The following is a 14,778-nucleotide window of genomic DNA, read 5'->3' on the forward strand; positions in this document are numbered from 1 at the left end:
TCTCTAGATTCTCTTGCTGACTCTCTTGTAGGTGAGGTCTCCCATGGTCATCGTCTGAAAAACAAATGGAAAACAATAGCTGTTCATGGTGCTTGGCTCCAAACTCTACGTGGAAAGGATCCAATCTTGCAAATCAAAACAGGACTGGTCCCCAGTCTATCTCCTATACACTGAATTGTTAAAGCTTTAGTTTTCTTCATGAACACCCCAAAGCAGGTAGGGACAATCTGACATCACTCAGCTGGGATCAGTCTGCTGCACCTCTCTTTTTTAAAAGTGCCATGCCCAGCCACAAACGTACACATCTGAGGCGGTGAGAACATGCCCACATTGCGTGCAACTTTGATCAGAAATGCCTACTAGTGTCTCAAAGAATATTTTTTTTGGATCAGATTATTAATGAAAAGCTGCCTTCAGTGCCTGGCCAACTGACCAGCTTTGGCTACAGAGCCTGAGTGCGAGCACGTGCTCGTCTCCAGCACCTCTTTAAGGCTGACAGCATCTCTGTAGGCTTTGTAGGGCCAGAACTCTGTCGGCAGCTCTAGGCACTGTTACTCCAGCCATTGCCCCTCTCTTCTACACTTACACTGGTGATGATGTCTCCGTTGAGTTCAGTGACGGATTTCAGCCCTTTGAAGTTTGAAATCAGTTTGTTGTTACCCTCCATCTGAACAACAGCCTGGTAGAGAGGGGAGGAGACAGAGGCATTAATGTTGTCGCTGCAGACCATATCAACCCCTGCATTTTGTCCTTCCCCTTCTGTACTGAGTTGCCACTGTCCCCTCTGCAAGCTGTTTGGAGCAAGCTGCTGTCCTGGAGCTTTCCTGGGAGGAGGAGGAGGGAGGGTTGTGCTGGTGGTGACTACAACACAGCAAGGGTACGGAGGTTGACTTTGGGCTCTACAGGAGTGCACTTTTTCTGCCACACCTACCGCTCTCCCCTCTGAACAGAGAATCACTCATGGCTTCTGCACTGTTAGATGCTGGAGCAGTTTTGGGGGAGAGGAAAGAAGGCTTTTCTCTCTGCCAGTGCTGGTACCTCCATGTAGCCCTGATGCTCCTTGGGGGAGCTCCTCATGCAGCACCAAGACCAAGAGGACCTTCACGCCTCTGAAGAGAGGACTGTGGAGCCACCTGAGCAGGACCAGGACATGCCAGATCGTTTCCTTTCTACCACTCACCTATTGCACTTTGCTGCTGCAGCCTCCCTTGGGTTGGGGTGATGGGGAGCTGGGTGACAGCGTGGGGCTGGGGAGAGTCTCGATCAAGGTGGGAAACAATTTAAAGAGCTTCCAGAAACACAGTCATGGCTGAAAAGCTCTCAGGGGGATATGTGCATCTGCAGAGTCTCTGACCCCGCAAGGAACTGCATGTCTAGAAAGGCTGACACCAACACCCCCATGTTATCACCAGTCATTGAAATTACTCCAAGAAATAACCCAGCAAAAAACATTTTTGTTTATCTGTCTATCCAGCTGTAAGATATGTTCATCTGCCCTAGAGCTGCTGATTCATGGAGGGTAAAACTCTTCTAATAGCAGTTTCCCCCTAGTTTATGCGCAAGGGACTTCAGTGATGCTAGAAATCGTGGTAGAGCAGGTACAGCCCTCAGACCCCAATTCACTGGGATATTTCCTTGGTGATCATTCCTCCTGCTTTCAAAAGTCCCTGCAATATCATCTTCTCCCGAGGTAGAGGTAAGCAGCAATATTTGTCAGTGATGCTGTCTTGACATTTTATGAAGCATTATAAACTAATGTCCAGGAACGGGAGCTGACCCAATTTCAAGGGTGATAAATCCTCACCTTGCCAAATCATCTCACTCAGCGTAAACAGAAGCAGTGGAAAAGGGTAGCAAACAAGCTAACAGCCACTGGGAGAGATTTAAAAGGAGAGATTTATTGGTTTATGATTCATTGGCTGACTTTCCTGCACTACCTTTGAGCCGACAAAATGAAGAGGAGAATATGTTTCGTGTTGCAATGTGACAGAAAGTTGACCTTTTTCCACCTCAAATTTTTATGGAAAAATTTACCAAAGCGTCTCTATCCCCCTTTTCCAAACAGGCTGTTAAAACAGTGGCTTCCAGTACTTTTCAAACTGGCTATTAAAATAGCTTTAGAAATGCAAACTTTCATCTGCAGAGGTGCTGGTTGTGGAGTTTGTACCGTGTTTTGCAAAAGCAAAATCGTGGAAACTTCAGAGTCTTGGGCTCTGAGTAGCTCAGGAAGATGGTTCAGAAATGGATTATGATTTCCGCAAATGTGTCCCTAAGAACCTTACTGAGGACCTGCAGGGAGCCGGGCAGTGGGTGTCACATCTGCAGACTCGGTTTCAGCAATTAGCCCCTTCCCACTGTCTTAAATAATAGAATCGTTAGGGTTGGAAGGGACCTTTCAAGCCCATCCAGTCCAACCCCCTGCAAGGACCAGGGACATCTCCTACCAGATCAGGTTGCTCAGAGCCCCGTCCAACCTGCCCTTGAATGTTTTCAGGGCTGGCGCATCCACCACCTCTCTGGGCAACCTGTGCCGGTGTTAGGCAGAACCAGGTTGGGGAATTACCCAGGTCTTTGCCCTGTGTCAGCTTTAACACCATGGTCTGCTCATTCCTTTTGGCTCAAGTGCAGAGGGAATTGTTGGAAAGGAAACTTCATTTCCCTGAGTCCCCGCAGACCTGGCAGAAGAGGAACTGGTCACTCACCTTGACTTTCTCTCCTGTCAGCATCTCAATCTCGCACTCCTCCCCAATGGTGAACTCGTTTTGCAGCACTTTGGAGCCAGTGGTCACGGTAATCTTGAACTTTTTCCCATCCTGCACAATTTCTGAGATGCTTTTGATGTCCTTGCCCTTCTGGATGTGGTCATCGGGAAGCCCTGTCCAGGAACAAGAGACGTGAGGTGGACCTTGGAGCCTTCGGTGGGCAGGTTGCTGCTGCCAAATGAATGTGGCAGGATTTGGGGACCCAAAGCTGGGAGAATTTCTATTCTAGTGTGGAAAAGCCTGGCAAGGATTATAGTCCCCTGAGGACATGGCCCTGAGTTTGCTAGGGAGTAAGAATAACAAATGCTGCCATCCTGGGTTTTGTATGGGAACTAGACTTCTCCCTTTTCCCACTGATCTGGCTGGGAGCAGAGCAGCTACCTCCCTGGCTAAGCATCAGATGAAAAGAAAAAATCTTGGTTTGCTTCCTTCACTGAGAGGCTAGCAGAGAAAATAGAATAAATTGAGGCAGAATGAAGGAACCAAGTGCTTTTCTAAATGAGATCCAGGGTCTCTCAGAACCAGCTGAGTAAAGTCTTCTCCCAGAGCCTGAAGCTGATCTGACAGGTAGAGTTCCTCTGGTATCTAACTGTGCAGAAGTAGTGCAAAGCCTTCTGAGCATGTTCCCTGGCATTCATCATTAGGCTTTTAAACAACTCGATTATTTTTCCGATGAATGGTGGAATTTGGGGTTTGGGGGCATCGCTGAGCAGCAGCATGGTGGGCTGAGCGATGTCCTGCTCACCCTCGAATTTCACAGCCTGACGGAGCAGATCTGCAGTCGCCCTAAGCCACCAAGGTCCCGGTGGCTTATCACACGTGCAGAGCACTGCCGTGCTGGCCTGTGGCTGCAGAGACTGCTGGGACCATTTTCTTGCAAGCCATAAAATGTCACGCAGCATCTCTTGACCTCCAGTCACCAGCCAGAGAGATGCTTTCTTTTCTATTTTGAGATCATATTTCCGTGCACATGCCTTTAAAAAACCCAACAACCGCAACACGACAGATCGAAACAGGAAATCCAAGAGATATTTTCAATCTACATCATCAGAACGGTTGGACTCCCAAATATCAGTGAGATCTGCAGAGGCAAAGCAGCACACATCGCATGCAGGCACTTACCAAGGGCTTTCATAAAAGGTTCAAAATTTTCCTGGGACTGGAGTTCGTACTTCCCAGTGAAGCTCATGATGGAAAGGCTCTCTGTGCTCCCAACACAAGAGAAGGTGCCTTGCTTGTAAGCAGAGCTTGGTTTTATAAGGTCCTTTTGCCCTAAAAGATAGTCAGAGGTAAGATGATGTCATGCTTTTATGGCCCCGTTTCAAACATTAACGTAAAACTGAGCAATGATCAGTCATAAATTGCTCTACATTTTATGGAGATCGATTTCCAACGTGGGGGCATGGAAAATCCCACAAACCCATTTTATGGAGGTAGAAACGTGGCATCTATAAACAAATGATAAAATAATTGAGCAAAGAGATTAATTGTCAGAGGAACGAGCTAAGTCGTCTAATCAGCTTGCAGTCTGGAAGCGCACATCTGGAAGAGGAGAAATTAGTGAAAGGTTATGGTGTTTTCTGGAGCTGCCACTGGTGTGGTCTCTCCTGGCTGATGTGTGCACTCTGGGTCTTTAGCACTGGCACAAAGTGGCTGCGCGCTGGCAGGAACTAACTTGCTCACTCCTTCAGATACCCCATGGTCCTCTCTAACGGTGGGTTTGGTGTAACCCAGATGTAGCAGTAGTCGCAAAATCATCATCACCTAAAGAAAAAAATGGCTCAAAATCAAATCCTGGGCTTGAACTGGCTCATCCTGAAGGCTGCAGTTTAATTCAGATCCCATCACTATGACCTCGCGTCCAAGAAAGAGGTTTCCTGTGGATGGATGGATCGGTGCCGTCAGTGATCTATGAAGGTTATTGCCAGAAGCCAGTGCTAACCCCCCCTTTTCTCTCCTTTCCCCAGAAGAACCACAGTCACTTGTGTACTGAAGGAGCATCCCAGCTCTCAGATCTGCCTTTCTCCCAAATGCCACATCAGAAGGGGGGCCAGCAGCAGCCCCCATGCTGATTCCTCCCTCCAAAGCAGGACTTGGGGCTGGGCTTCTTTCTCAGTGTGGTCCCCTTGGCTGAGCATCCCAGCTTGCTGCACAGCATCTGAGCATCCATCCTCTGAGTCTGAACTCTCAGGCTCTGCTTCTTGCTCCCATATCATCCTCTGCCCCAATGAATTCCTCCTCCCTCCTAAATCCCCAGCTCAGGGATTTTCCCCCTTTTCACTCATATGCCTTCTCCTTTTGCAATTCTTCTATTCTACCTTCTCATAGCATCTTAGACCTTTTTAAAAGTGAAATAATGAAATAATGGATAAGCATGAAAAAAAAAAATCTGTCTCCTTCCAATCTGGAGATCCAGCCAGAGCCCTCTGCGGCCACCCATCCCACTCCTGCAAGCTCAGCCTGGAGCTGCCGCCAGCCTCCGCTCTCTGTGCCGCAGCGGTGCACAGTGACGCTGCCTGGGCTAGATTCAGCCTCAGTGTCTGGTTAATTAGTGTCTGCCTGATGAGGCAGGAGAGGGAAAACCTCTTCTGGTGGGGCGGTGGTGGGTGAAGCTGTCTTGGGGGGGGGGGTGTCCATAGGGGACATCACTGCTTAACACCACAGAGGGGACCAGGCAGGTTCAGAGAGCATTCATGGGGGGATGGGTGGATTCAACACTTTCTCCAAGCAGCTTTTCAGCTTTTTTCCCTTTTTATCCTGGGCTTCCCAACAGGAATGATGTCACCAACCTTAGGAACTGCATTTAATTTTTCCTCCCGCCCCGGGGGAATCCCTCAGGGTCATGCAGGGCTGCGCTGCCACACATCTCTTTTTGGGGGCTTCTTCATGAGGACAGTGGTGACTGACCTCTCTGGCCAGGTCCTGGCAGCAGCCAGAACTGGAAGCTCCCTCTCTCCTGCCAGGCAATGTCCTCTGGCCATGGGCCACCTGGAAGCACGTATGCCTCCCATGCATTCATGCCCTGGACCTCTGGCTGCTCCTCCAGGTCCCTCACTTTACATTATGGGGAGAGGGATTCAGACCTGAAAAAACACTTGAAAATTTTTCTATCATCTGACTCGGCTCAGAGCCCAGTGCTCCTGATGGAGTGATCATCACAGGAAAGCTCCAGCTCTGCATGGCTCATTTTTCCCCTGCCATCATCAACTGGAGCAACCTGAAGTTGTGGTTTTCATTCATTTTTCAGTGAGATGCACCCCAGACCAGCCACATCTGACCACATCCCACTGTCAGGGTGGATGCCCAGTTCTCACCCATTTCCAGATGCAGGCTAGAAAGAGAGGGTGGCCACTAAGTCAGTAGGGACAGACCTTTCCCAGGTAGCCCCAGCCACATCCAGTGCAATGATGATGAGCTGATGTCTAGATGAGCCAAAGGAGAGAAATCGCAGAAACACTTCATGAGTAGTGTCCCAGGGCTGCATATCTCCCTCCAGACTCTCCAAAAGAAGTCTACATGTCTAGGTTTTTTTGTAAATTTTTGTATTAGTGAAGATTAATCCAATCTTAGGTGCTTGAAGCAGTGCCTTATTTCCCTGACCCCTGAGGAAGCCAGATGTCTCAGCCAGACTTCCCAGGCCCACAGTCTTCCTGGGAGACCCACGCCAGCCTGAAAGGAGATACAGCCACCAGCACTTAGAAAACCACCAGAAACTGGGTGAGCACTCCTCCTGGCCAGGCCAGGCTCCTAAGGTCTGGATGTCACCCATGAAATGTTAAAAGGGGAATATAATTGTTCAGGACTTTCTTGGTAACTGAGCACAAATTGTTTGAGTAGTTGGCAGAAATGGACAACTGATGAGAGAATTCACCCTATTTGAGACCCAAGATGTTTTCTGCAGGTATCCTCTCCTCTTCTACTTATTGTGGATAGAGGTAACATATCTGTGCTCCCAGCTTCGGTGTGTTGGATGAATGTGGATGATGGATCACTGCTGGCAAGTTTGGAAATGCAACCAACTGATTTTTGATCAATTATCAAAAGTAAAATCTCTTTGTTTTGTCTGCAAGTGTTCTGTTGGACTCATGTTCTTTTGTTTCCACTAGTGAAGAAATGCAGAAGTTCTTATAAAAAAAAAAAAGAAGAAACCTTTACTGAATGAAATTTGGCCAGGGTTAATTATTACCTAGCCAGGCCTGCTGAGCAAACAACAGGTGAAGTAAACTTAATCTCAATAGCAAAGTTCAGAATACGTATACATTTCCCCATCAGAACACAGGGTCTTTTAAAACATGACACCACTTTAACTTTCCGGGGCCAAGAAAATGCACCTGATTTGCATCAACACAAGGCTGAGTCAGCTGACCATTTCATAGAATCATAGAAGGGTTTGGGTTGGAAGGGACGTTCAAAGGTCTTCTAGTCCAACCCCCCTGCAAGAAGCAGGGACATCTCCAACCAGATCAGGTTGCTCACAGCCCCGTCCAACCTGGCCTTGAACGTTTCCAGGGATGGGGCATCAACTACCTCTCTGGGCAACCTGTTCCGGTGTTCCACCACCATCACTGTAAAAAATTTTTTCCTATTATCTCATCTAAATCTACTGTCCTCTATTTTGAAACCATTACCCCTCATCCTGTCACAACAGGCCCTACTGAAGAGTTTCTCCCCATCTTTCCTGCAGGCCCCCTTTAGGCACTGGAAGGCTGCTATCAGGTCTCCCCAGGGCCTCCTCTTCTCCAGGCTAAACAGCCCCAACTCTCTCAGTCTGTCCTCATAGGAGAGGTGCTCCAGCCCTCTGACCATCTTTGTGGCCCTCCCCTGGACCCTCTCCAACTGGTCCATGTCCTTCTTATGCTAGGGGCTCCAGAACTGGTCCATATCCTAAAATCTGAACCTGGTTTGTAGAAAGTGAAAAGGCATGGATCATTTTCAAAAATTATTGAGGAAACTAGGTATTTTTGTGTTTAAGTTGCTTTGAAAATAAAGTGTAAGATCTTAGAAACTTGTCAGAAAAAAAAAAGGACAGAAGTGTCTCATTTCTGCTTTTTGCATCTGAATCAAAGATATGGACATGCAAAACTTCTCAGCTTGCTCCTAGCCATGGAGGCATCCGAATGCTCTCTGTCCCAGGGTGATGAATCAGAGAAACACCAGTTGGGAAAGACCTCTGAAGGTCTCTGGTTCAACCTCCTGCTCAAAGCAAGAACATCACCAACACCAGATCAGCTCAGCCATGGCTTTGGCCAAATCTCAAAAACCACCCCCTCTGCTTCTCTGAGTAACCACCCCGAGGCTGCACCACCCACCTCTCTAGAAGAGGGAGTGCTGGTGGACAAGAAGCTCAACATGAGCTGGCAATGCGCCCTTGCGGCCCAGAAGGCCAACTGCATCCTGGGCTGCATCAAGAGGAGCGTGGCCAGCAGGTCGAGGGAGGTGATTCTCCCCCTCTACTCTGCCCTGGTGAGACCCCACCTGGAGTACTGTGTCCAGTTTTGGAGCCCCCAACATAAGAAGGACATGGACCAGTTGGAGAAGGTCCAGAGGAGGGCCACGAAGATGATAAAAGGGCTGGAGCACCTCTCTTATGAGGACAGGCTGAGAGAGTTGGGGCTGTTCAGCCTGGAGAAGAGAAGGCTCCGGGGAGACCTGATAGCGGTCTTCTAGTACCTAAAGAGGGCCTACAAGAAAGATGGGGAAAGGCTGTTCAGCAGGGCCTGTTGTGATAGGACAAGGAGTAATGGTTTTAAAATAGAGGGGGGTAGATTTAGATTGGATATTAGGAAAAAATTTTTTACAATGAGGGTTGTAGAACACTGGCAGAGGTTGCCCAGAGAGGTGGTGGATGCCCCATCCCTGGAAACATTCCAGGCCAGGTTGGATGAGGCTCTGAGCAACCTGATCTGGTTGGAGATGTCCCTGCTCCTTGCAGGGGGGTTGGACTATATGACCTTGGAAGGTCCCTTCCAACTCTAACCATTCTATGATTCTATGAAGAGGTGCTCAACCCAAACCTCCCAAATGGCAATTTGTGGCCGGTGCCTCATGTTATAACATCTGCCATAACCAAGAAGAATTTGGCCCCATCATCTCTGTAGCTGTGTGTGGAGCAGTTGCAGTCTGTTATCACTTTCCCTTGACCCTTCCCTGGGATTCCTGGTCCTAGCTCCCATGAATTAAGCACTGTCATTCAGCATCATCCAGCGTGCTGGGAAACCACTCTCCTACGTGCGCTGCATCTTGACAATTTGGATATTATGGTGGGGAATAGGATTTTGGGTGTCAGGGCTCCTGCAGCAAAAATTCTTCTCTACCTCTTCCAGTTTGAACCAAAACTTTGATTTAAGCTCTGAACTTTGAAAAGGACTTTACAGCCGGAGCGCTGTGTGGGGAGACGCACTTTACTGTAGCCTAGGATGGGTACCTGGCAGCATTGTGGAGGTCTAGGAATGTCTTCATGCACCTCCACCTCTTCTCTCACTCTTATGTATCCCACTGCTGACTCCCCAGACTTTATGAAGCCATTGGTTTCACCTTAGTGCTTTGGGAAGCTGGGACTGGGCTCTACACTAGGATTTTCTTAGACAAAATGTGAAAGGCTACAAGCCAGGGCTTTTGCCAATTCAGTCATGGTCTTCTCCAGTGTGGGTCCAGTTGGACACTCCAAAACCCCTAGCCACCTTTTGAAGAGCTTGGTCACAAGCTTGCCAATCACAGATCCCCAGGTGGGCTTCCCTCTATCTCAACCTGTATTATTACTTGGCTCGTCCCTGTTTCTTCTTTGCTTGTACATTTTCACATCTTTGGTCTGATTATTTTTAACCTTAAGGAAGAAAGGTTTCATCAACAGGCCATAGGGCTGCATTGCTTCAAATTGGATGAGAGGGGATGGGAAAAGATGCTGCTGCTGCTGCTATGAACTCTCTGTCCTTCTTGGTTTCCACCAATTTTTCATTGTGCTATTTTACCAAGACAGCACTGAGAGGAAATAATGCACCTTTCCCAGATTTTTGTCTTTTTAGAACGGCGCTGGCAGTCTCCTGGAGGTTGGCTACCTCCAAGCTGTAACTTCTAAGCCATGGACACGCAAGCGCCAGTTCATGTTGGTTTAGATTAGATATGCCACTATCAGAGCCTTGATAAGACTGCCAAAAGCGGCAGCTTGTACAAAGCGCTGCTGCTTGATAAAGCTTTCCATTAATGCCGAAATTCAGTGAAGGGTGGCTCTCAGCCCTTGTCATCTTATTACAAAGGTCCCAGAGGGAGCAAAGGCTCAGTATTTGCTTCTCCAAGGGCAAGGCAGAGGTTTCACGGGTAGCGTGAGACCTGTCACTGCCGTAGCCTTGCTTTCCAAGGATCGCCTGGGGAGCAGAGCTTACAGAAGAGCTGCCCTTTGCTGTTGGAGTCTTGCCTCATAGCAGGAGTAAAGCTGCTGGCTGTGCTGCTTTCCTCTCACTCTCTTACCTCAAACATGTGGACCCCTGCTCGTGCTCTCAGAGAGTGTGTATTGTCCTTGCAGCTTGGCCTTTGGTGGGATGAGGCTGTCCTCTATCCCACCACCCAGCTCAGGGAGTCAGGGGACAAGGACTGGAAATGATGGTCATTGTTTACGGAGCTGGTTTGTGCCAGGGCAGAGAAAGAAAATGTTGGGAAAGAAATGGATCTATTAGCAGTTAATGTTCTTGAGTGAGGAAGGTCTGAAAGAGTCACCCAAAGTAGAGCCACTGAACATTTAACCAATGCAAATATGTTTCATCTCACCCCACCACACATTTGCAGTGCAGATGTCTCCATCTGATCTGGGAGCATGAAAAGTCCCTCAGGTGCAGTGGGGGTAAGTAAACCTTCATCTGACCAAGTGGAGACTTGCGTGTTGGGATGCAAAGAGCAGCAGCCTCCAAGTGCCTACAGGTGGTCATGTGAACTCCAGTCCTGGGGGGACACCTGGCTGTCACTGTGGGCCTATGCTCACCTCTCCAGCTGGCCCGTGCTCTCCTAGATCCTGATTTATCAAGCACAGCCGCTTAACTTAATGACTGCTCACAGTGGGTTGCAGCTAATTAGTCAAGGAGAGCTTCTCAGGCCCATACAGGCGTGAGGAGGAGCCTGTGCATCTGCGTGCCCTACTAGTTGCACATGAGTCCTGAAGTGCAACCCATCTCGCCACACACATGCACTGTATGAATGTCTCATTCCCTGAAATGTTTTTTCATAAACGTCATATCACTGGCAAAGCAATTGACTTGGTGTCCCACACCTATGATATCTAGAAGAGCCTCATGCTCTGGGGTGATCATCACCCTGGTATCCTCACCGCTCCAGGGTGAATATGCAGATGCATTGTGCCAAAAACCACTGTTCCATCTCTCTCTGAGCCAAATTTATAACCACAGTTTATATTTAAGATAGACCTTTCCTAGCAGGTGATGCTCCTTGGCTGGGGAAAGCAAGGACACAAGACTGATGGATCAGCCAGAGGCTTGGTGCTGAGGCAGGACACCACCGTGAGAAGGGCAGAGAGGTTGTACGGGGTCTGAGACCACCTGACTTTTCGCCAGGTTCACGGCTGGGAAGATGCTCCATGAGAAATGACGATGGTGCCATCAAGGCCAGAGCTGTGGGATTGCCACCGTTCATGTCCTGCTTGGTGCTGCTGCCACGTTTGCTCTAGTCAAAGCACGTGCCTGAGCACACATCTCTGCATTTTGCACGTAATGGAGCACGCAGACTGACTTTCCTGAAGTCACCTGGAGAGGCTGATGAAGTGAACATGCTGTAACTGCTCAGCCTCCACAGCCTCTTGTCGAGTCCCTAGTGAGTGGTCAAAGAGCCCATGTCCTAGGGGACTGCAAATTTTGAGATAAAATTTGGCCCTAGGGTTTAATGTGAACTTTGGTGTAGCAGGATCAGATTGCACAACCTTCTCCAGGTAATAGCATCTTCAACGTCCAACCACGGGAGCCAGCGTTGTGCAATCCCATCCCCCTGCTCCCTTTCTGCTCTGCCTCTACAAGTGCATCCTGTGCTTTGGTCTACAAGACTCAAACCACAACACAGATGGTCTTGAGCCTGTTGTGAAACACCTCGCGGTGAAAGTGTCGCACTCAGCTGTGGGGAAAGGGCCAACGTGCTGGCAGCTCCTTGCGCTGCAAAATCACCAGAGGTGGAAGTGGAGAAGTGCGTGTGCCCACATTTGTGGGTGAGAAGAGGTGCTGACCCCCATGGAAGTCCTACCTCATGTCAGCTGAGGTACCTGCAATTTATTTGATTTAGAAAGAGGGCAGAAGAGCCACATTGGGTGTAACAAATTCATGCACTTTACTCCATTTACAATTGTACATTTCTACTTTATATCTCCTTAACATGAGGCTCAAACAAATTATTCTGGGCATGCATTTGCTTGTGCAGTTGCAGACACTCTCTGCAAACTTCCCTAGCCCCCTTCCCCCTATGGGTCCCTGAACCTCACTGACGTGTGGGTCTGCCTCTGAGAAAGGCAGGACTAAAATAGTTTGATTCCTAGCCAAAACTGTACAATTTTTTACCTGGAATTTCCCTGTTTGCTCAGTGAAAGTTCATGCTTCTGTGCATCAGAGGAGAGGGGGACGCGTAACTCCTTCATCCATCTCCAGTGACAAGCTTATATATCTTTTCTCAGACAACATAACACGCTTCCCACTGGGATGTACCCTGTGTGGGGTAGCAAGCGGCATTGCAAAACCCCAGACATCCTTGTCACCCTGCTTGCTGGACCTTCCTGGTGTTGCTTGGGTGACTTAAAGGTCTGAAAGCTTTTGTTTGTGTATGGTTTTCAGACACTGGCCGGCTCATGGGTAAAGACAAGACTGAGAGGCAAAGGGGAGATTTTTGTGTTTTCCAGGCTTTAAATTCGGCATGTTTTGGTCCTGGTTGTGAGCTGGGGTCTTTCCGTGTGCCCCTTTCTGAGTTTCTCCCTGGAGACAGGCTCCAGAGACCCCCAGGGAAGGAAGGACCAGGCTGGAAGGATAAAACCCCAGGATGGATCTCAGGGAGAAGATGGAGTGAACATGAACAACCTCTTTCCTACCTCAAGGAGCCCTTGTGTTGGCTCAGGCCGCCCACCTCTGTAGCCTGGCATCCTGCTGCAGGACATTGCCCCTGCCTCCTCTTCCTCGGCTCCAAAATGGGGCTTTTTGGAGAGGCATTTCCTGACCGTCGCCTGAAATTCCGATGGGATGGCTGGGTGTGCGTGGCCTGAAAGGTGGAGGGACCTGTGCAAGGGTGGGAAAGGCTTGGGTGCAAGCAGGGCAAGGCTCTCCTGAGGCTGTGTTCGTGCATCTCCTGCGTGGATGCAGGATGGCATTAGGCTGATGGTTGGACTTGATCATCTTGGAGGTCTTTTCCAAACTTAAAGATTCTATGAGTGCCTGATTCTATGATGCAAGGCATTGCCGCCATCTAGTGACATGGGCCTCACTGGTGGCTCTGGCAGAGCTCCTGGGCCTGGGGATGCTCTGCTGGGAGCATGGAAAGGGGACCCAAACCCAACATCTTCCTTGCAGGACAGAAAGGGGTTCAGCAAACACGAAGCTGAGAGCATTGCAGTGCTGTCCTTGGGGTGCTGCAATTCGGTGGGGCAAGGCATAAAATTGCGGGGGGACTTGTGCAGGAAAAAAAAATCGTTTTTTCACTGCTGTAGGTGCTCTCCTGCTTCCTTGTTCCTCACCACACTTTGAGATGCCTTTGGTGGCTGGAGGGGCTGAGGAAATTCTGTCTGAAGGGATGGAAACTGATGCTGTATGAAAAGAAGTTGGAAAAGTCTGATGGCAGCCATAGCCGGGGTTTGCAGATACAGCTGGTTTCTGACAGGTGGGTCCAAAGGGCATGAACTGCTCAGAACAGGCACGGTCTAAAGGGGAAGCGCAAATCCCAGCCGGAATACGGAGGCACCGGGTAAGATCGGGTGAATTAAAAGCTGTTGTATTTTCCCGCTCTTGGTCTGTTGCTGCAGTGGGTAAGCCCAGGTGGGCTGGTGTGCAGCCGCACAGGCACGCTTTTCCCCTCCTTTCTTTTAAAATTCAAAATAACATTAGAGAAACAGCTCTCTAAACATGAATTCATGGTGCTTGCAGGGCTGGGCACGGGCAAAGCCCTCCAAATAAATGTCACTGTCCCCCTGGGCACATGTCCCAGGGCTGGCCTGGGGCTGCCACATAAGCAGTCCCTGCCGTTCCAGCATTAACCCAGGGTCTCATTAGCGAGGGCCGTCACCGCTGATAGACCCAGGGCACAGGTAAAGCTGGAGCAACGGCCTTGCTGCTATTTCTGTCTGCCAGTGCAGAGCAGCAGGTATCCTGGTATAACCCAGGAGGGATGTAATGCTGAAGGGATCATTGAACTTTTTTTTTCTTTTTTAACCACAATGAGGGTGGTGGAACACTGGCCCAGGTTGTCCAGAAAGGTGGTGGATGCCCCATCCCTGGAAACATTCAAGGCCAGGTTGGATGTGGCTCTGAGCAGCCTGATCTGGTTGGAGATGTCCCTGCTCCTTGCAGGGGGGTTGGACTAGATGACCTTTGAAGGTCCCTTCCAACCCAAACCATTCTATGATTGTAAGCTCTTCTCTTGAAAAAAAAAAAGTTAGATGAATCAGTGAAGTTATCTCACGCGGCTAATGCACACATTGAAAAAATTAGACATATGGTAAGTAAATACCCAGAGGCATAAAGTCCTATGGTGCTGGGTCTAGGTGAGGTCCCATCATGATGTACTGGGTGAACAGGAGATGCTCAGATGCATATTGGTGATATTAAATTATTACATGGGTAATAAAAGCTGTCAATGTATGCAGCTTTTCCTAGGGATTTGATCTTTTCCTTCTTCTAGCCTAAGTTTGAGCGAGACCTAAAAAAAAAAAAAAATCCTGAATTCACCTTGGCACACTGTCAACGGAAAGGTCGGGGCAGAGGAGGCAAATCACGTGTCCTGCAGCTTTTAGTGTTTTCTTCATTTCTGTTATTTCACTGTTTTGTCCAGT

At 48.9% G+C, this 14,778-nt stretch overlaps 1 protein-coding gene across 1 annotated transcript; it reads right to left on the bottom strand.

Annotated features, from left to right (window-relative positions):
* Positions 1-3: 3 nt before the first annotated feature.
* FABP1 (fatty acid binding protein 1) lies at positions 4-5,340 on the bottom strand. Its single transcript, XM_010129962.2, has 4 exons — positions 3,885-5,340; positions 2,703-2,875; positions 587-679; positions 4-54 (listed from the first exon to the last, which is right to left on the bottom strand). Exons 1-4 carry the CDS (start codon positions 3,949-3,951, stop codon positions 4-6), a joined length of 384 nt encoding a protein of 127 aa, XP_010128264.1. The 5' UTR covers positions 3,952-5,340.
* Between the last annotated feature and the right edge of the window lie 9,438 nt (positions 5,341-14,778).

The sequence above is a fragment of the Chlamydotis macqueenii genome, chromosome 4 (assembly GCF_036417535.1).
Source record: "Chlamydotis macqueenii isolate bChlMac1 chromosome 4, bChlMac1.mat, whole genome shotgun sequence".
NCBI classification, from domain to species: Eukaryota; Metazoa; Chordata; class Aves; order Otidiformes; family Otididae; genus Chlamydotis; species Chlamydotis macqueenii.

What these genes read in the sequence shown, in the direction of transcription:
- FABP1 (XM_010129962.2), bottom strand. Translation starts at nt 3,951, where the DNA reads ATGAGCTTCACTGGGAAGTACGAACTCCAGTCCCAGGAAAATTTTGAA. An exon ending in ACCTTTTATGAAAGCCCTTG is followed by an intron (nt 2,876 to 3,884) that starts GTAAGTGCCTGC and finishes GTTCCTGGACAG; the next exon opens with GGCTTCCCGATGACCACATC. An exon ending in ACGGAGACATCATCACCAGT is followed by an intron (nt 55 to 586) that starts GTAAGTGTAGAA and finishes TTTGTTTTTCAG; the next exon opens with ACGATGACCATGGGAGACCT.